Source organism: Zonotrichia albicollis, chromosome 4, assembly GCF_047830755.1.
Source record: "Zonotrichia albicollis isolate bZonAlb1 chromosome 4, bZonAlb1.hap1, whole genome shotgun sequence".
NCBI classification, from domain to species: domain Eukaryota; kingdom Metazoa; phylum Chordata; class Aves; order Passeriformes; family Passerellidae; genus Zonotrichia; species Zonotrichia albicollis.
Window position 1 is genome coordinate 41,205,675 of NC_133822.1, and position 13,138 is coordinate 41,218,812.

The window sequence follows — 13,138 nt, forward strand, 5'->3', positions numbered from 1 at the left end:
CAGATAAATATCATTCTGTGCATGAGAAACTCCATCTGGTCTCCATTTGTCTACACGCAGAACAACAGCAGCTTTGTCCACTTGTACATTTCTAGTCCTGATACCATGCAGTTTTTCACTTAGATTAAATCACAATTGTGATCCCACTGCTGCACATTCACTTCTTGGCACCATGTAAGCAGTAATGCAGTAAGAATCTGTCACCAACCTGTTTCCCAGAGTGTAAATGGTTCTCCCACACCAGGGAGGCAGGCATAATGTCAGAACATCAAAAGCATAACATTCCCACCCTGTGGGCTGCACTGGCACATGGCACTCTGTGTGGAGCAAATTGTTTGCTGACTGGGGCATTGCAGAAGCACAAAGGTCTGAAAGTGTTGGTTGTCTTTCCTGCTCAGTGAAGGGCACTGGCTTTTCCCTGCTCCCAGGAGCCTTCACTGCTGTGAAGACTGAGATGCATCAGCAGCAAATTTTGGGAGAAGCTCATATCCAGGCTTCTCTTCAGGAAACTGATAGGGTTCTCTAGCCCAGACACATTCTGTACTACAACTTTTCATAAAGATAATAAATTGAAAATGGACAAAATCTCTGAATTTCTACCCCAACAATTACAATGCAAATAAACACATAAGACACTTTAAAATGGCTTGTGCGTGCTTTCTATCAGCACATTTGACATTTTCCCCTACATAAATCTATCAAAAAAATATGTTTCCCATAAAAAGGAAGACATCCTCCATTTAGAGATAAGGGAAAGTTCTTATGGGAGCTTTAAGATCCACTTTAAACTGTTACTTTCTTAATGTAATTTTTTTCGACATTGCCTGGTGAAAGTAACATCTCATCCAAGCCTTAAGATGCATTCTTGAACTACATCCATGGAATAAGAAACAGACAACATAAAGCTGAGTAGTTCCAGATTCTGAAAAGCAGGAGAAAACTGTAAGTGCAAAATGAACGAATGTATGGAGTGAGTTTACAGTAACTGCTCATAACCCATTCCTGGGATGTGTTTTTATTAAACAAACATACATTCAACCACCAAAGAAAATCTCCAGACCAAATAAATTCCAATGATTTGCAGAAGAGTCTTTGAACTCAAATATGTAATCTTTGAACTCAGTATGTAATGTGGAAAGGGATATGATTCAAAGATAATTTTGAATCTGATCCTTAGGCTAAAGTTTTCATTAAGGATATTTTGCTGTGGTCATAAGACAGTTAAAGAAAAAGGCAGAAAAATGAATGAGTCACTTGGCTGAAGAAGAACAGCAGCATTGAGGTCTGAGTGCTATGTGTTAGCTCATGTCTAGTAGTATAAAATAAGTTGAAAAACAAAAGCCTGTTTGCAATTTCTTTTACAATATAACATGTTTTCCCTCTGAAATACAAAAAACAAATTCTTGTATAAACCTGTGGCTTTTCAACTTTCTCAGGTTTGTGAAATATCATTCTCTGATCCCACAGGAGGAACAGATGGGTTGTCCTTGTACAAAATATGGTATCCACCTGCACTTCATTAGAGAGCTGCATTTTTGTACATGCCACACCACAAGATCACCATGATGACATAGCAGCTTCAGAGAACAGCGTGACTAGGGCTTTTTTTTTTCCTTCTTGTAACACAGAGGATCTGGCAGACTTTTACCTCCTGACACTGTTTAGAGCATATATTGGTCGATACAGCCTCTTATTGCATCTGCTCTGGGAATTAAGGAAAGCAGCTTGAAGGCAGTAAGGTAAGTGTTGCTGCATGCTTTAACTGTAATGTTCAGCTGTTTAAATGTAGCTGCAATGGGAACATGAAAACATGACAGGATAAGTTTGCCAATTTGTAAATTGAGCACAAATCAACAGTTTCACTGTCGATTCACTTTCTCAGTTTCCTTAAAACAGCTTCACATATTTTGTACATCAGTGTTGCAATTTTTTACAGTCTGCTTTGTTCTACATCAGAATAAGATTTAACATAAAGTACGAAGAAGTGTGTAAGAGTACTCACTGTTTACTTTTTCATTCATAATATTAATGAGAGCTTTGTAAACCCCATTTGCTAAATCATTTACTCCATTCTACAAAAAGACAATATATCCTGATATTTAAATAATTAATCACATAAACAGTGAGAGGGAAACAGTAGATATTTTAAAATTTCTAATTAATTTTAAAGCACATTTTAAATATACTAAAGAAACTTAAAAAATATGGTCTTTTGCAAACTGGGTAAGAAGTTAAGCTACAGAATTAAGGTTGATTGACTGTTAGTTTTATATGGATTTTTTCATAATAAATTAATGATTAAGGAAATATAGACACGGTTAAACATAATTTGAATCATATTTCTAAATTAATGTTGGAAGCATTTTCCCAAAATTATGGATTTATCATTTAGTACGTTTTGGCAAGTTGCCTGAACAACTTCACAAACATTTTCACAGGTATTTTGCAACACAACTGCTTAGAACAGGCACAGGTAATTAATTAAAGCATGTTTATGTTGTAATATGAAAATGTAAGAATGTTTTCTGATTTTATATTTTGGATTCATGTTATTCAGTGCAACAAACAAGCATGATCTATTAATCTTTTACACTTCTGACAGTAAGACATTCAGATACCTGAATGAGAAATGAATTAATAAAACAAGTTAAATAAATTTCCTATTTACTTTGCAATTTTATGGTGCACGCAGGCTCATATGCCCCTGAACTATAGAATTGTCACATAAATTCTAAAACGTTTTGATAAATTAATTCAAAACACTTGCCATCTAGCATTTTTAGTTACTTGAAGGGTCCTGCAGAGCAGTAAACTTTTTACTCTATTTAATGGACTGTATGACTATGATATCAATAGTGAAACTTAGCATTACAAATATAATTTGAAACCAGAAAACAAAAAAGAGTTTGAATTTAAAATGTCTATGTTATTTTAAAACTATATAATTAAGGAGGTGTGTAAAAAATGTCACCATAAGGCCAAAGAGTGTAGTCCAAGGAGTTCATTACACTCTTTTGATACTTTGAATACAGAATTACTTGATTTCCTTTCTTTAATGTTTAGTACCTAAATAGAACTGGATTTTGAGATTAATTGTGTTGCTGCAGTCTTTGCTTTCAGATGAGCTGTACTTATTTATACCAGCAGGGGACTGAAGGTCGAGCTCATGTTCATGTTGCATGTTCTCATGAAGTAATGAAAGACAGGCAAAGAAAATTACACTGACAGCTACTATTTAAACATTTAGAATTAGGGAAAATTTTGTAGCTATGGCCCTATACTTTAAGTCCTCTGTGTAACAATTCCAATAGCAAAACTAACTTACTCTGCTGGAAAATTGCCCAGATCTGAGACCAATGCCTTGTAGTCTGTTTACAGGCTTCACATACTTTCTGAAATTCCTTGAGAAAAAAAAAAAAGTTTTAAGGATTTTCCTAATCCTCTCAGTCTCTGAACGGTAGTTGAGTACTTGGAGCCTTGTCTTTTACTAGTGAATATCAAAGCTCACTGACTTTATTGGTTCTTTTCCAGCAGAAGATCTATCTAGCCAGTTAGAGGTATAAACAAGATACTAGTCTTCACAGATTAATTGACATCTTGTGGGGTACCTGATGAAAAAGCAATGGCCTTAAAGAGTTAAGTGACCCTATGTATACTGAATCACAAACACCTCCAAGGAAACCAAATGTCCTTTTGCTGTATGTGAACTCAGCAACTAACTGTGTAAAGCCAGTGTTCTATTGTTCAATTAATTTAGAAGGGACATAAAATGTAACCAACACCTTTGTTGTATAGAGAATTTGCAAGGACATTTTCACTATCTGAAATTCAACCACTTCAGGTCCACTCTCAGATTCATTCATTTCAGATCCACTGCACACATATGCAATATTGGTTGTTTGGCATGTTAAAGATAATATGCTTTATATTCCTATTAGTTTGTTCTTTAGGTGACTATGAAACTTAGGTGACCATGCTTCACAGAATATAATCCATGAGAAAAAGAGATTTCAAGCCACACACATCTTAACAACCCACTATGCATGAGAGCATTACCCTCAGTTGTAACTTCCCTGTCTCTTTCAAACTTAAGTCAACTAGCAACATGTTTAGAAATGAGACAATTCAGCACATTAGGAATGCTTGGTAGAATTTAAATGGTGGAACTTTCTCTGAATGTAGCCTTCCGCAAAACTGAAAACTTCTGTGGCAAGTTTAAAAACCTTGTACTTCATCACCTTTCTTGTGACCTAATCAATGAATGCAGAAAGACATAAAAAAGTTATACTTACAACAGCAAAATGGCCAGAAATTTTGCATTGCAAAGGAAGATTATACAAGACAAGGGCAGTGATATAGTATTAACAATGGAATACTAACAATCCATTGTATTTTTCTCCTAATTAAAAACTTTAAATAGGAACCATAATTAGTTTTTAAATATAATTTTTATATGGTAAAATTTCAAATTCTGCTGAGAGAGATAAAAAACTAAAGTAATATCCTGTTTATTCCCTTTCATCATACAGGAACAGGACACATTAGAAAGATGACTCTAAACTCCCTGGCTGTCTTTCTGCTGTTGATTAGTGGCATTTTTTGCCAGTATGACTACGGTCCTGGAGATGATTATGGCTATGATCCTTTCGGGCCATCTGCTGCAGTCTGCGCCCCAGAATGTAATTGTCCTTTAAGCTACCCTACTGCCATGTATTGTGACAATCTTAAGCTGAAAACCATTCCCATTGTCCCAAGTGGAATTAAATACCTTTATCTCCGAAACAATATGATTGAGGGAATTGAAGAGAACACGTTTGACAATGTAACAGACCTACAGTGGCTGATCCTGGATCACAACCATTTGGAAAATTCAAAAATTAAGGGAAGAGTCTTCTCTAAACTAAAGAACCTGAAGAAACTTCACATTAACTACAACAATTTGACTGAAGCTGTTGGACCACTTCCCAAAACTCTAGATGACCTGCAATTAAGTCACAACAAGATCACAAAAGTCAATCCTGGTGCATTTGAGGGGCTGATGAACCTGACTGTCATTCACCTCCAGAACAACCAGCTGAAAGCAGATTCTATTTCTGGGGCTTTTAAAGGCCTGAATTCACTTTTGTATCTTGACTTAAGCTTCAATCAACTTACAAAGCTACCAACAGGACTGCCTCACTCCCTGCTCATGCTGTATTTTGATAATAACCAGATTTCTAATGTTCCTGATGAGTACTTCCAAGGTTTTAAAGCCCTACAATATTTACGCTTATCCCACAATAAATTAACAGATTCTGGAATACCAGGTAATGTCTTCAACATCACATCCCTAGTTGAGTTGGATCTCTCCTTCAATCAGCTGAAGAGCATTCCAATTGTCAGTGAGAACCTGGAAAACTTCTACCTCCAAGTCAACAAAATTAACAGTAAGTTAAATTTGCACATATTCATTAATGTTTACCACAGACTAGATACTGATGGCCAATGCAAGTATCTGAAATAACACATGAACTATTTTAAAAAAATATTACTGTTTAGACTCTTAGCACACTGACATTTACCTGACAGTTGTCCATATTCATGTTATAAGACAGATATTTACTGAATAGCCACTCAATATATCCTTATAATGAGAAATTTATGCTTTCATGCTAAAGTGGATTTTTTCCTCAAACTTTTATCTTTTGTAAATTGGAGTAGGTACATAGAAGCCAATGAATTTGTCTTGTACAATTCAGAAAAAAAATGAAAAATTTGATCAGTGCAAAAAGATGTTCAGAATTCTTAAGTTAACAAAAAAGAGAGATGTCAGGTGAGGATATGGCTATGGTAACCTTTCAGGAGCTTGTAATCAAAATGCTGGAGGGGGGAGAAAGGGAGAAAAAACAAATTCATAAGGTAGCAGGCACAAGATGCAGTGAAAAAGATACATCAAAGTAACTGCATTTGTTTCTTTCCTCCCTTGCCTCATGCAGTATCCCTCCAAACCTCTCTTGAAATCCAAGGAGCTGCCCCTGTTCTTTCTTTTCACTCCCGTTCTGCACATCACATGATCAGGTGGCAAGTTTGTCTCCATTCACTTATAATCTGAAAAATGTTCCTTGTGAAGCCAAGAAATGCCACACCTTGCACGAGACCACGAAGGTTTCTGCAGAGGCAGGGCTTTCACAAGGCTGTCCCCTTCCTGGGCTGACCAGGAGGTGCTGCTGAGCTGGAGAGGCCTCACCACCACCATGCCAGAAGTTCCCAGCTGCACCTTCATCAGTGGCAGTCCCTGACAGAGAGGGAGGTATTCCAAGTATGACTGTGGTTCTTCAGGAGGATTTACATCATCTTGCTTGTTTATACAGAGTAAACCGCAAAATTCTCCCTTCTGTTTGCCTGCTTGTATCCATCAAGGATTAAGAGTATCAGTGTTAGCTACTCCGTACATAGCTAACTCCATGGAGATGTAGTCTTTAAAACCAAACATTTTTAGTGCAGATCTTACCAGATTTAGGGCAAGATATTTTGAAATGTTTTGTATTTACTATGTTTCATTTTTCTCAGTGGCTTTTTTTTCATAGAGCATCTCGGTTTCTTGTTTTGATGAGGGAAAACAATGAGTTAATACTTCCCACCCAGGACACCACATACAGAAACCTGTGGAACTCTACCAGATACTCTGCCACTCCTAAAATAGCTAAAAAATATGATTTTTAACTTTTCATGAGATATAAGCACTTTCCCCTACTTGGAATGGTCTGAGCCTTCTGCATGATAACCAGGTACCAAGCTTGGCTGCTATTCACTTTTCCAGGGACATCAGAGTCAGGGACTATGACAACAATTTTAGCTTTTCAGGGCAAGCTGCATTTTCAGGGGCTTGGTGTGGGGAGTGGATGTTCACCAGCTACTGCTACACTACCATCACTACCCTATGGACTGATGCAACAGAATTATGATTTACTGATTTTTTTCTTTATCATAAAATTTAGCGAACTTCAACAATCAATTTTCTCAGCTATCTAATTTTACAGGCATAATATATAGTTCCCTAAGATGCTGATTGACAATGTGGTATAAAAATTAATTAAAAATAATCATTCATATAGGGCAAACAAAGCCCTTGGATTTCACCATTCATGACACCTGACCTACAGCTGTGAGTGCTTAGTCTTTTGGCAAATTGAGTTGATTGGTCTGTGATTATTTAAGCCTCAAATCAATGACCAGTTCTTTGTTTAATATATTGTCATGTTTTACCAGTAATTTATGAAAGTAGATCAGGCCAGCTTCCATTCCATGTGATGGCCTATGGTATCCCTGTGCTGTGAGAGACTCCTCTCTAAGGAGGAATAATTTGTCCTCAAATACACAAAAGGATAATCTTTCAGTTTGTACTTGCTTAGATTGGAGTTTTCATTATACTGAGAACTAACATAAAGATATTTCTCCAGAGCTCATAACTTGCTATGTCTCCCTTTTTCTTAGGTACCTTAAAGCTTGTAGTTATTTATATTTGTCTAAGAAAGAAAAATCTTGTTCCAGCTTTGTTGACATTACTGGAAAGAATATTTCTCTAAATTACTGTCCATGAGTTTCACCAGGGACTTGCTACAATCATTTTGCATTGTCATTCATAAAAAATAATCTGTTTGAGAAATACCCTTATTTGAGTGACTCTGAGTTTTTTGAACAAGATCTGATGAATAAACACCACTAAATATATAGCGGAAGTATGTGCTGTTTCCTTAGTATGTGCTGTTTCCCCTTGTGTTGCAAGAAGCAGTGGATGAAGCAAATAGCAAACTGCTGAGAAATCAAATTCAGAGTAGCTCCTGTGATTTCTAACTAATACATTGAAGTACATCCATCGTATTGATTGTAGATGTCAAATCTACACATTTATCTACTGTACTTGGTGCTCGTTGTATCTCCAAGCTAGAAGAGGACAATGGAAGATTTAGAAAAGCTTTTACTTTCTCCACAGCTCAAACCTAAACTGTAGTTTCTAAATTGAAATGCCTTTAAGATGCCATTATTATTATATACACAAACACAAGAATGTACACTAGCACACACACACAGACACAGAGACTTGTGTTACAGACTCCTCAAGGCAAAAAAAACTCTGCAGGATGGAAAAAACCCCAAGAACAAAGAGTTTCAGTGAAACAAGAAGAGGGTCCAAAGATGGCCTTCTCCACATTTCCTCTGTACCTGTAAGGAATTAAGGAGGAAATTGTTGCTTCCACATGAAACCCCAGGAAGTACTGGGGTTACTCCACATAAATGGAGCATGAAAGGGGAAATAAGTAAATGTGATAGAGGACAATTAAGAGTCTATATATGAAATTCTGGAGATGATTTATGGCCTTTCATCTGGTTCACTCCAACAATTCCCAAAGGAGTTTTTTAACATGGACTATCCAAAAATCTTTCACATGGGATTGGAGGACAACAGACCAACAATAGTGACTATGGAACTTCAGATCTTATTAGGATTGCTCACTGTACTGTTAGAATAAAATCCAACTTTCATCCAATACTTATTCTCTCAGTGTCCGGCTAATGCAAGAATTCTGGGTTGGGAAAATATGTGGGAAAAAATTCCAGGTACACTGGCTCTGAACTTGAATTTTATAAATTCAGGAAGACATTTTTTCACCTGCAACATTAATGTATGTAACAAAAGAGGAAGTAAACTACAGAGATATTCGATGCACAATACTCCAGTCTAAAGGATTGCAATTCCCCATACAGATCACACAGGTAACAGCTCATCAAGTGCACTCACAAGAACTACTGGTCTTATTTTCTGCTAGTTGAGACTGCAATTAAAATGAAATTTTTTTTAATATGTTTCTAACAACTGAAAATTATATGAAGAGTATAAAATAAACTTGAGTCTTGATACCCACATTTAAAAGGTGTGGACCAAATATTGGAACAAAATCCCACTGAGGTCCAGGACTGAGTCAATTTGACTTCTGTGAGGCCAAGATCTTCATCCGCTTCCCAAGTGGTTTAAGTCTCATAAACAGTCAGCACAGATCAGAGTTTTGTTATAACACTTAAATTTTGTGGTTTACATGCATGAAGTTTCTGTCCTTTGAGTAGTTAACCATCTATCCAGCTTGTATAAGCATATCTTTTGCAACCAAATGTTAGTATTTGTGCTAAAAAGTAATGATATGAAAAAAACCCTACAATTTAAATTTATAAAGTTTTTGAATGTTCATCATCAGCAAAAATATTCTTACTATGTCACTCCTGAATGAAAAGAAGATGGAAAAAATGATATTAGAATTCATGTTTATTTTAAACTTTACAAATTAAATCCAAGTTATCTGAAGAAAAATGGTAATAAATAGTCAATGACATAGCCTATAGCCCAAGAAAATGAATTAAAATCTCAATAATTTATGTTTTCATTCAGCAAAATTCCACATAGACATAATCCTATAAAAATCTCTCCAATCATATGATCTTAATGAACAAGAAATAATAGTTTCCTTCTGCTGGTACATTCTGAACCAGAAGGGTATCAGAATTGGTCTGAGGTCTTAAAATTTTACTGTTTTACAACATGGACTGCCCAAAGGATGACATTCACCTCTCACCCTTTCAAAAGAAGGCTGCACTCTCTACAAAATCTAGGAAATTGCTTTGATTTGCTTTAATCAAATCTTGGTGATCAAGATCTGACTTTTAAATTATGTTTCCTTACCTCCTACTTGAAACAACTTATTTTGTGGATGGTACTTGAGTCTTTACCCACTCTTAACATCAAATCTCTGTCCAAAATATTGCCTAAGTTCTTATGCTCTAGAGCTGCCTGTACATTTATACTTAGTTTACTAAAGCCATGTTCCATTAGTGATAGAAAATTATTGTAAAGCATGTCCTGGAAAAATCCAATTAGAAGAATGTTAATCCAAAAGTTTATGAGAAGGTATGAAAGGTACTTCCCCACTTCCTTTAGTACAACAATTTGATCATACCTTCTTAGATGAGTTAAGTAGCCATGTAGAAAAGATACATAAGGTGGCCTATGAAAGGTAAATCAAATGGCATTTGATTTTGATAATAATAACTTGATGTCTCAGAAATTATAAGAGGCAAAGGTTCATTGAGGGAGTCCCTTTAACCTTTTAAAGTATTTTCTGTGTGAATTCATTCAGTGTTCTGAAGAAGAACAAGTCTCTCAGACTGCTTCTTTAGTAGTTATAGAGCTTTTCAATAGACTAATTCTCTGTCTGACTTAAGGGAAACAGTGGATGAAGACTCTCTTTGCAAAATTACAGAATGTGGTATGCAGGGGGCATCAGATTTATTCACATATACATTCTCTCCTGAGGATGGATCTTCTCTGCATGAAAGAGGTCTATAATATGGCCGGGTGTGTGCTCTTCATACTAAGCAGAGAACTTCAGTGATTCATGTAATTTCTAACTTACAGTTAATACTGATCATAGGACACATGTGGGATCTCAGGATCTGAGTCCTGAGATGCCGGGCCTCCGAGACCACCCTTGGGGGGCCCGGGAGTCCTGGAATGTTGCCAGAAGTGTCTGGTGGCAGGACTTTGACCCTACACGGGAGATGACACCTTTATGAAGAGAAGAGGACTTCACCGGGGTGAATGGTGAAAAGATTAGCTAATTAGAGGGTGAGACACAGGGTTTAGGATTTATGTACAGGGGGGTTTAGAGGAGTAAGATGGAGGAATTGGGGTGTGTCCTGTCCTCCTTCTTCTTCCTCTTCTCCTCCATCTTCTTTGGCCATGGTGGCACTCTTGGATTGGTTATTACTGAGAGTGCACCCAGCAATGAGAATAAATGGTATTGGGGAAAAATGATAAATATTGTACACGTAACAATGGGTATAAAAATACGTGGCGGTCCGGAGGACGGCACAGTGTGCTCATGGCTGACTGCTGAGCAGATCTCTGTTCGGCTGAAAGAACATCTTTTAGAGACACAAGACAAATTTCCATTCAAGATCTGTCTGGTGTTACGTGAACAAAATAATCCCCCAACTGAATAGAGACCATATATAACATGATATATAAATTACAATAAATATATATATTTTATAAGGATTTTTGCATTCATACACACCTAATTCTGATGTGGAAAGGTTCAAATGCACAGTTTAAGTGTAAAAGTCTTCTCCAACCCTAGACCTAAATTTCATTCTGAAACAGGTAAATCAAAATGGCACACATAAAATACATATGAAATACACAGACACCCACTGGACTGCCTGTTCTTTAGGGTAAAGCTGTATCATGGTTTCATTTTCTTCAGAAACTTTTCACTTCCTTCAATATCTTATAAAATCCATTGTAATGTACACAAACTGACTGATACCTCTCTTTGCATCTCTAGGGTTTTTTTAAGAGTTGTTTTTCTTTTTATCTAAATGCCAGATAAGACCTCTATATAAAATTTGAAGCCTAAAAGTCAAACTTGCACTGGAAGAAAATGGCATTTGAAAAGCTCAGTCTTCAAATTCTGAACCTCTCACAACTAACGGAAAGAAAATCTCCCAACACAAGTCCCTCAGGTTCCAATGAATTTACAGGGTTGGTGAAAATGCAAAATACTGATTATAGTATAATGAATTAAGATCACAATTTTCAACTGAAATCCAAAAAAAAAAGGCAGAAAAATAATGGTTTTGTCAAATTTTCCTAATTTCCTAATTATTCCTGTTTTCCTCTTATTTCTGTTCTCTTTGCTTCAGAGTTCCCACTGAGCAGCTTCTGTAAGGTGGTTGGGCCCACGACCTACTCCAAGATCACGCACCTGCGCCTGGACGGGAACAACCTGACGCGGGCCGACCTGCCGCAGGAGATGTACAACTGCCTGCGGGTGGCCGCCGAGATCTCGCTGGAGTGACACACCTGCGAGCGCCCAGCTCCCTCCCAGGGGCGCTCACTGCAGAGTAACACACCGTGGTAGTGCTTTACCATTAGGGTATGCCTAAAAGCAAGTGTCGGTCTGCATAATATCCGTTCTGTTTGGGAATATTTAGTAAGGACTTGGCAAATTTAAGGGAACGTGTGCATATTTTTACGAATGGTCCCATTTAGAAAGCACAAGAATTACTAAATATGATGCAAAATATGTCTTTATCTGGCTAAATGAGTTGATTTAAAAGATTCAACTTCATAAAAATCTATATTCATGCATGCAGTACATGCCAGCAGGTTCCAGACTTACAGGGAAGTTAGTTGGGATTCGATGTGAGTTATAGTGATCAGTATGGACTGGCCTGTGTCCATACAAGATTCCTGTCCAACTTTCCTAATCATCATGCCTTTTATATATTGTTACCCATGGCAAAGGAAAAAATGATTTAACAACATACAAACAATTTAAAATTTGTGAAAGTATGTGTTCAGAGCTTATGACACTGTTATATTAATGGAATAGATGAAAGATAACAAGGAAAAAATATTCAGGTTAAATAATTGTTTACTCTTCTTTTTGTCATACTTTCATTTAACTGTCATAGTAAGATTTTTATTCATTGCTGGTATAATTGTTATTTCAAAATAAATCATATATACAAATATTTTTATTCAATTACTTGCATGCTATTTTTAACCAGAGTGTAGAAAATAAAACATATCAAATAGTGTCCTTTTGTCCATGTCATTGACAACTATGTTACTTTCTTTTATAAAATGAAAAAAAAAACAGGTTAGGACAAGACAATCTAAGCTATTCTATCATTATAAAAATTATTGCGACGTTAAATAAACTGTTTTCTCTACTTTGATATTTCAATATTTTCTACACATAATTTAACATGTGCCACTACACTTGTGTTGCCTTATGAGGTTTGCATTATGGGAATCATGGCACTATGAAAACGTGCAAACTAATGTTTCAGTATTGTCAAAAGAACAGTGAAATCTCTCAGAAACCACAGGTGGTGAGTAAAATGCAGCTACACATGGTAAAGACATGGTAGTGTGTTCCACCCAGGACTAAATAGTCCAAATATTGTCAGCATCTTGGAACACACTAAAATAAATGTGTTAGTAACTGAGAGCTGTAAGTGGCTTGCTTGCAAGTACAGATCATCCCATGGGTACTGTTTTATTTTCAACTACTGGACTATTAAACACTCAAACGGAAAC

The 13,138-nt window shown here is 36.4% G+C and overlaps 1 protein-coding gene across 1 annotated transcript; it reads left to right on the top strand.

Moving 5' to 3' along the window:
• Positions 1-1,373: 1,373 nt before the first annotated feature.
• Positions 1,374-12,782, top strand: LUM (lumican). The gene is made up of 3 exons (XM_005480675.4): positions 1,374-1,739; positions 4,530-5,426; positions 11,734-12,782. The coding sequence occupies exons 2-3, from the start codon at positions 4,550-4,552 to the stop codon at positions 11,886-11,888; spliced, it is 1,032 nt and encodes a 343-aa protein (XP_005480732.1). The 5' UTR covers positions 1,374-1,739; positions 4,530-4,549; the 3' UTR covers positions 11,889-12,782.
• Positions 12,783-13,138: the final 356 nt, after the last annotated feature.

Coding starts and splice junctions, on each gene's coding strand:
- LUM (XM_005480675.4), top strand. CDS start 4,550: ATGACTCTAAACTCCCTGGCTGTCTTTCTGCTGTTGATTAGTGGCATT. Junction 5,427..11,733: donor CCAAGTCAACAAAATTAACA/GTAAGTTAAATT, acceptor TCTTTGCTTCAG/AGTTCCCACTGAGCAGCTTC.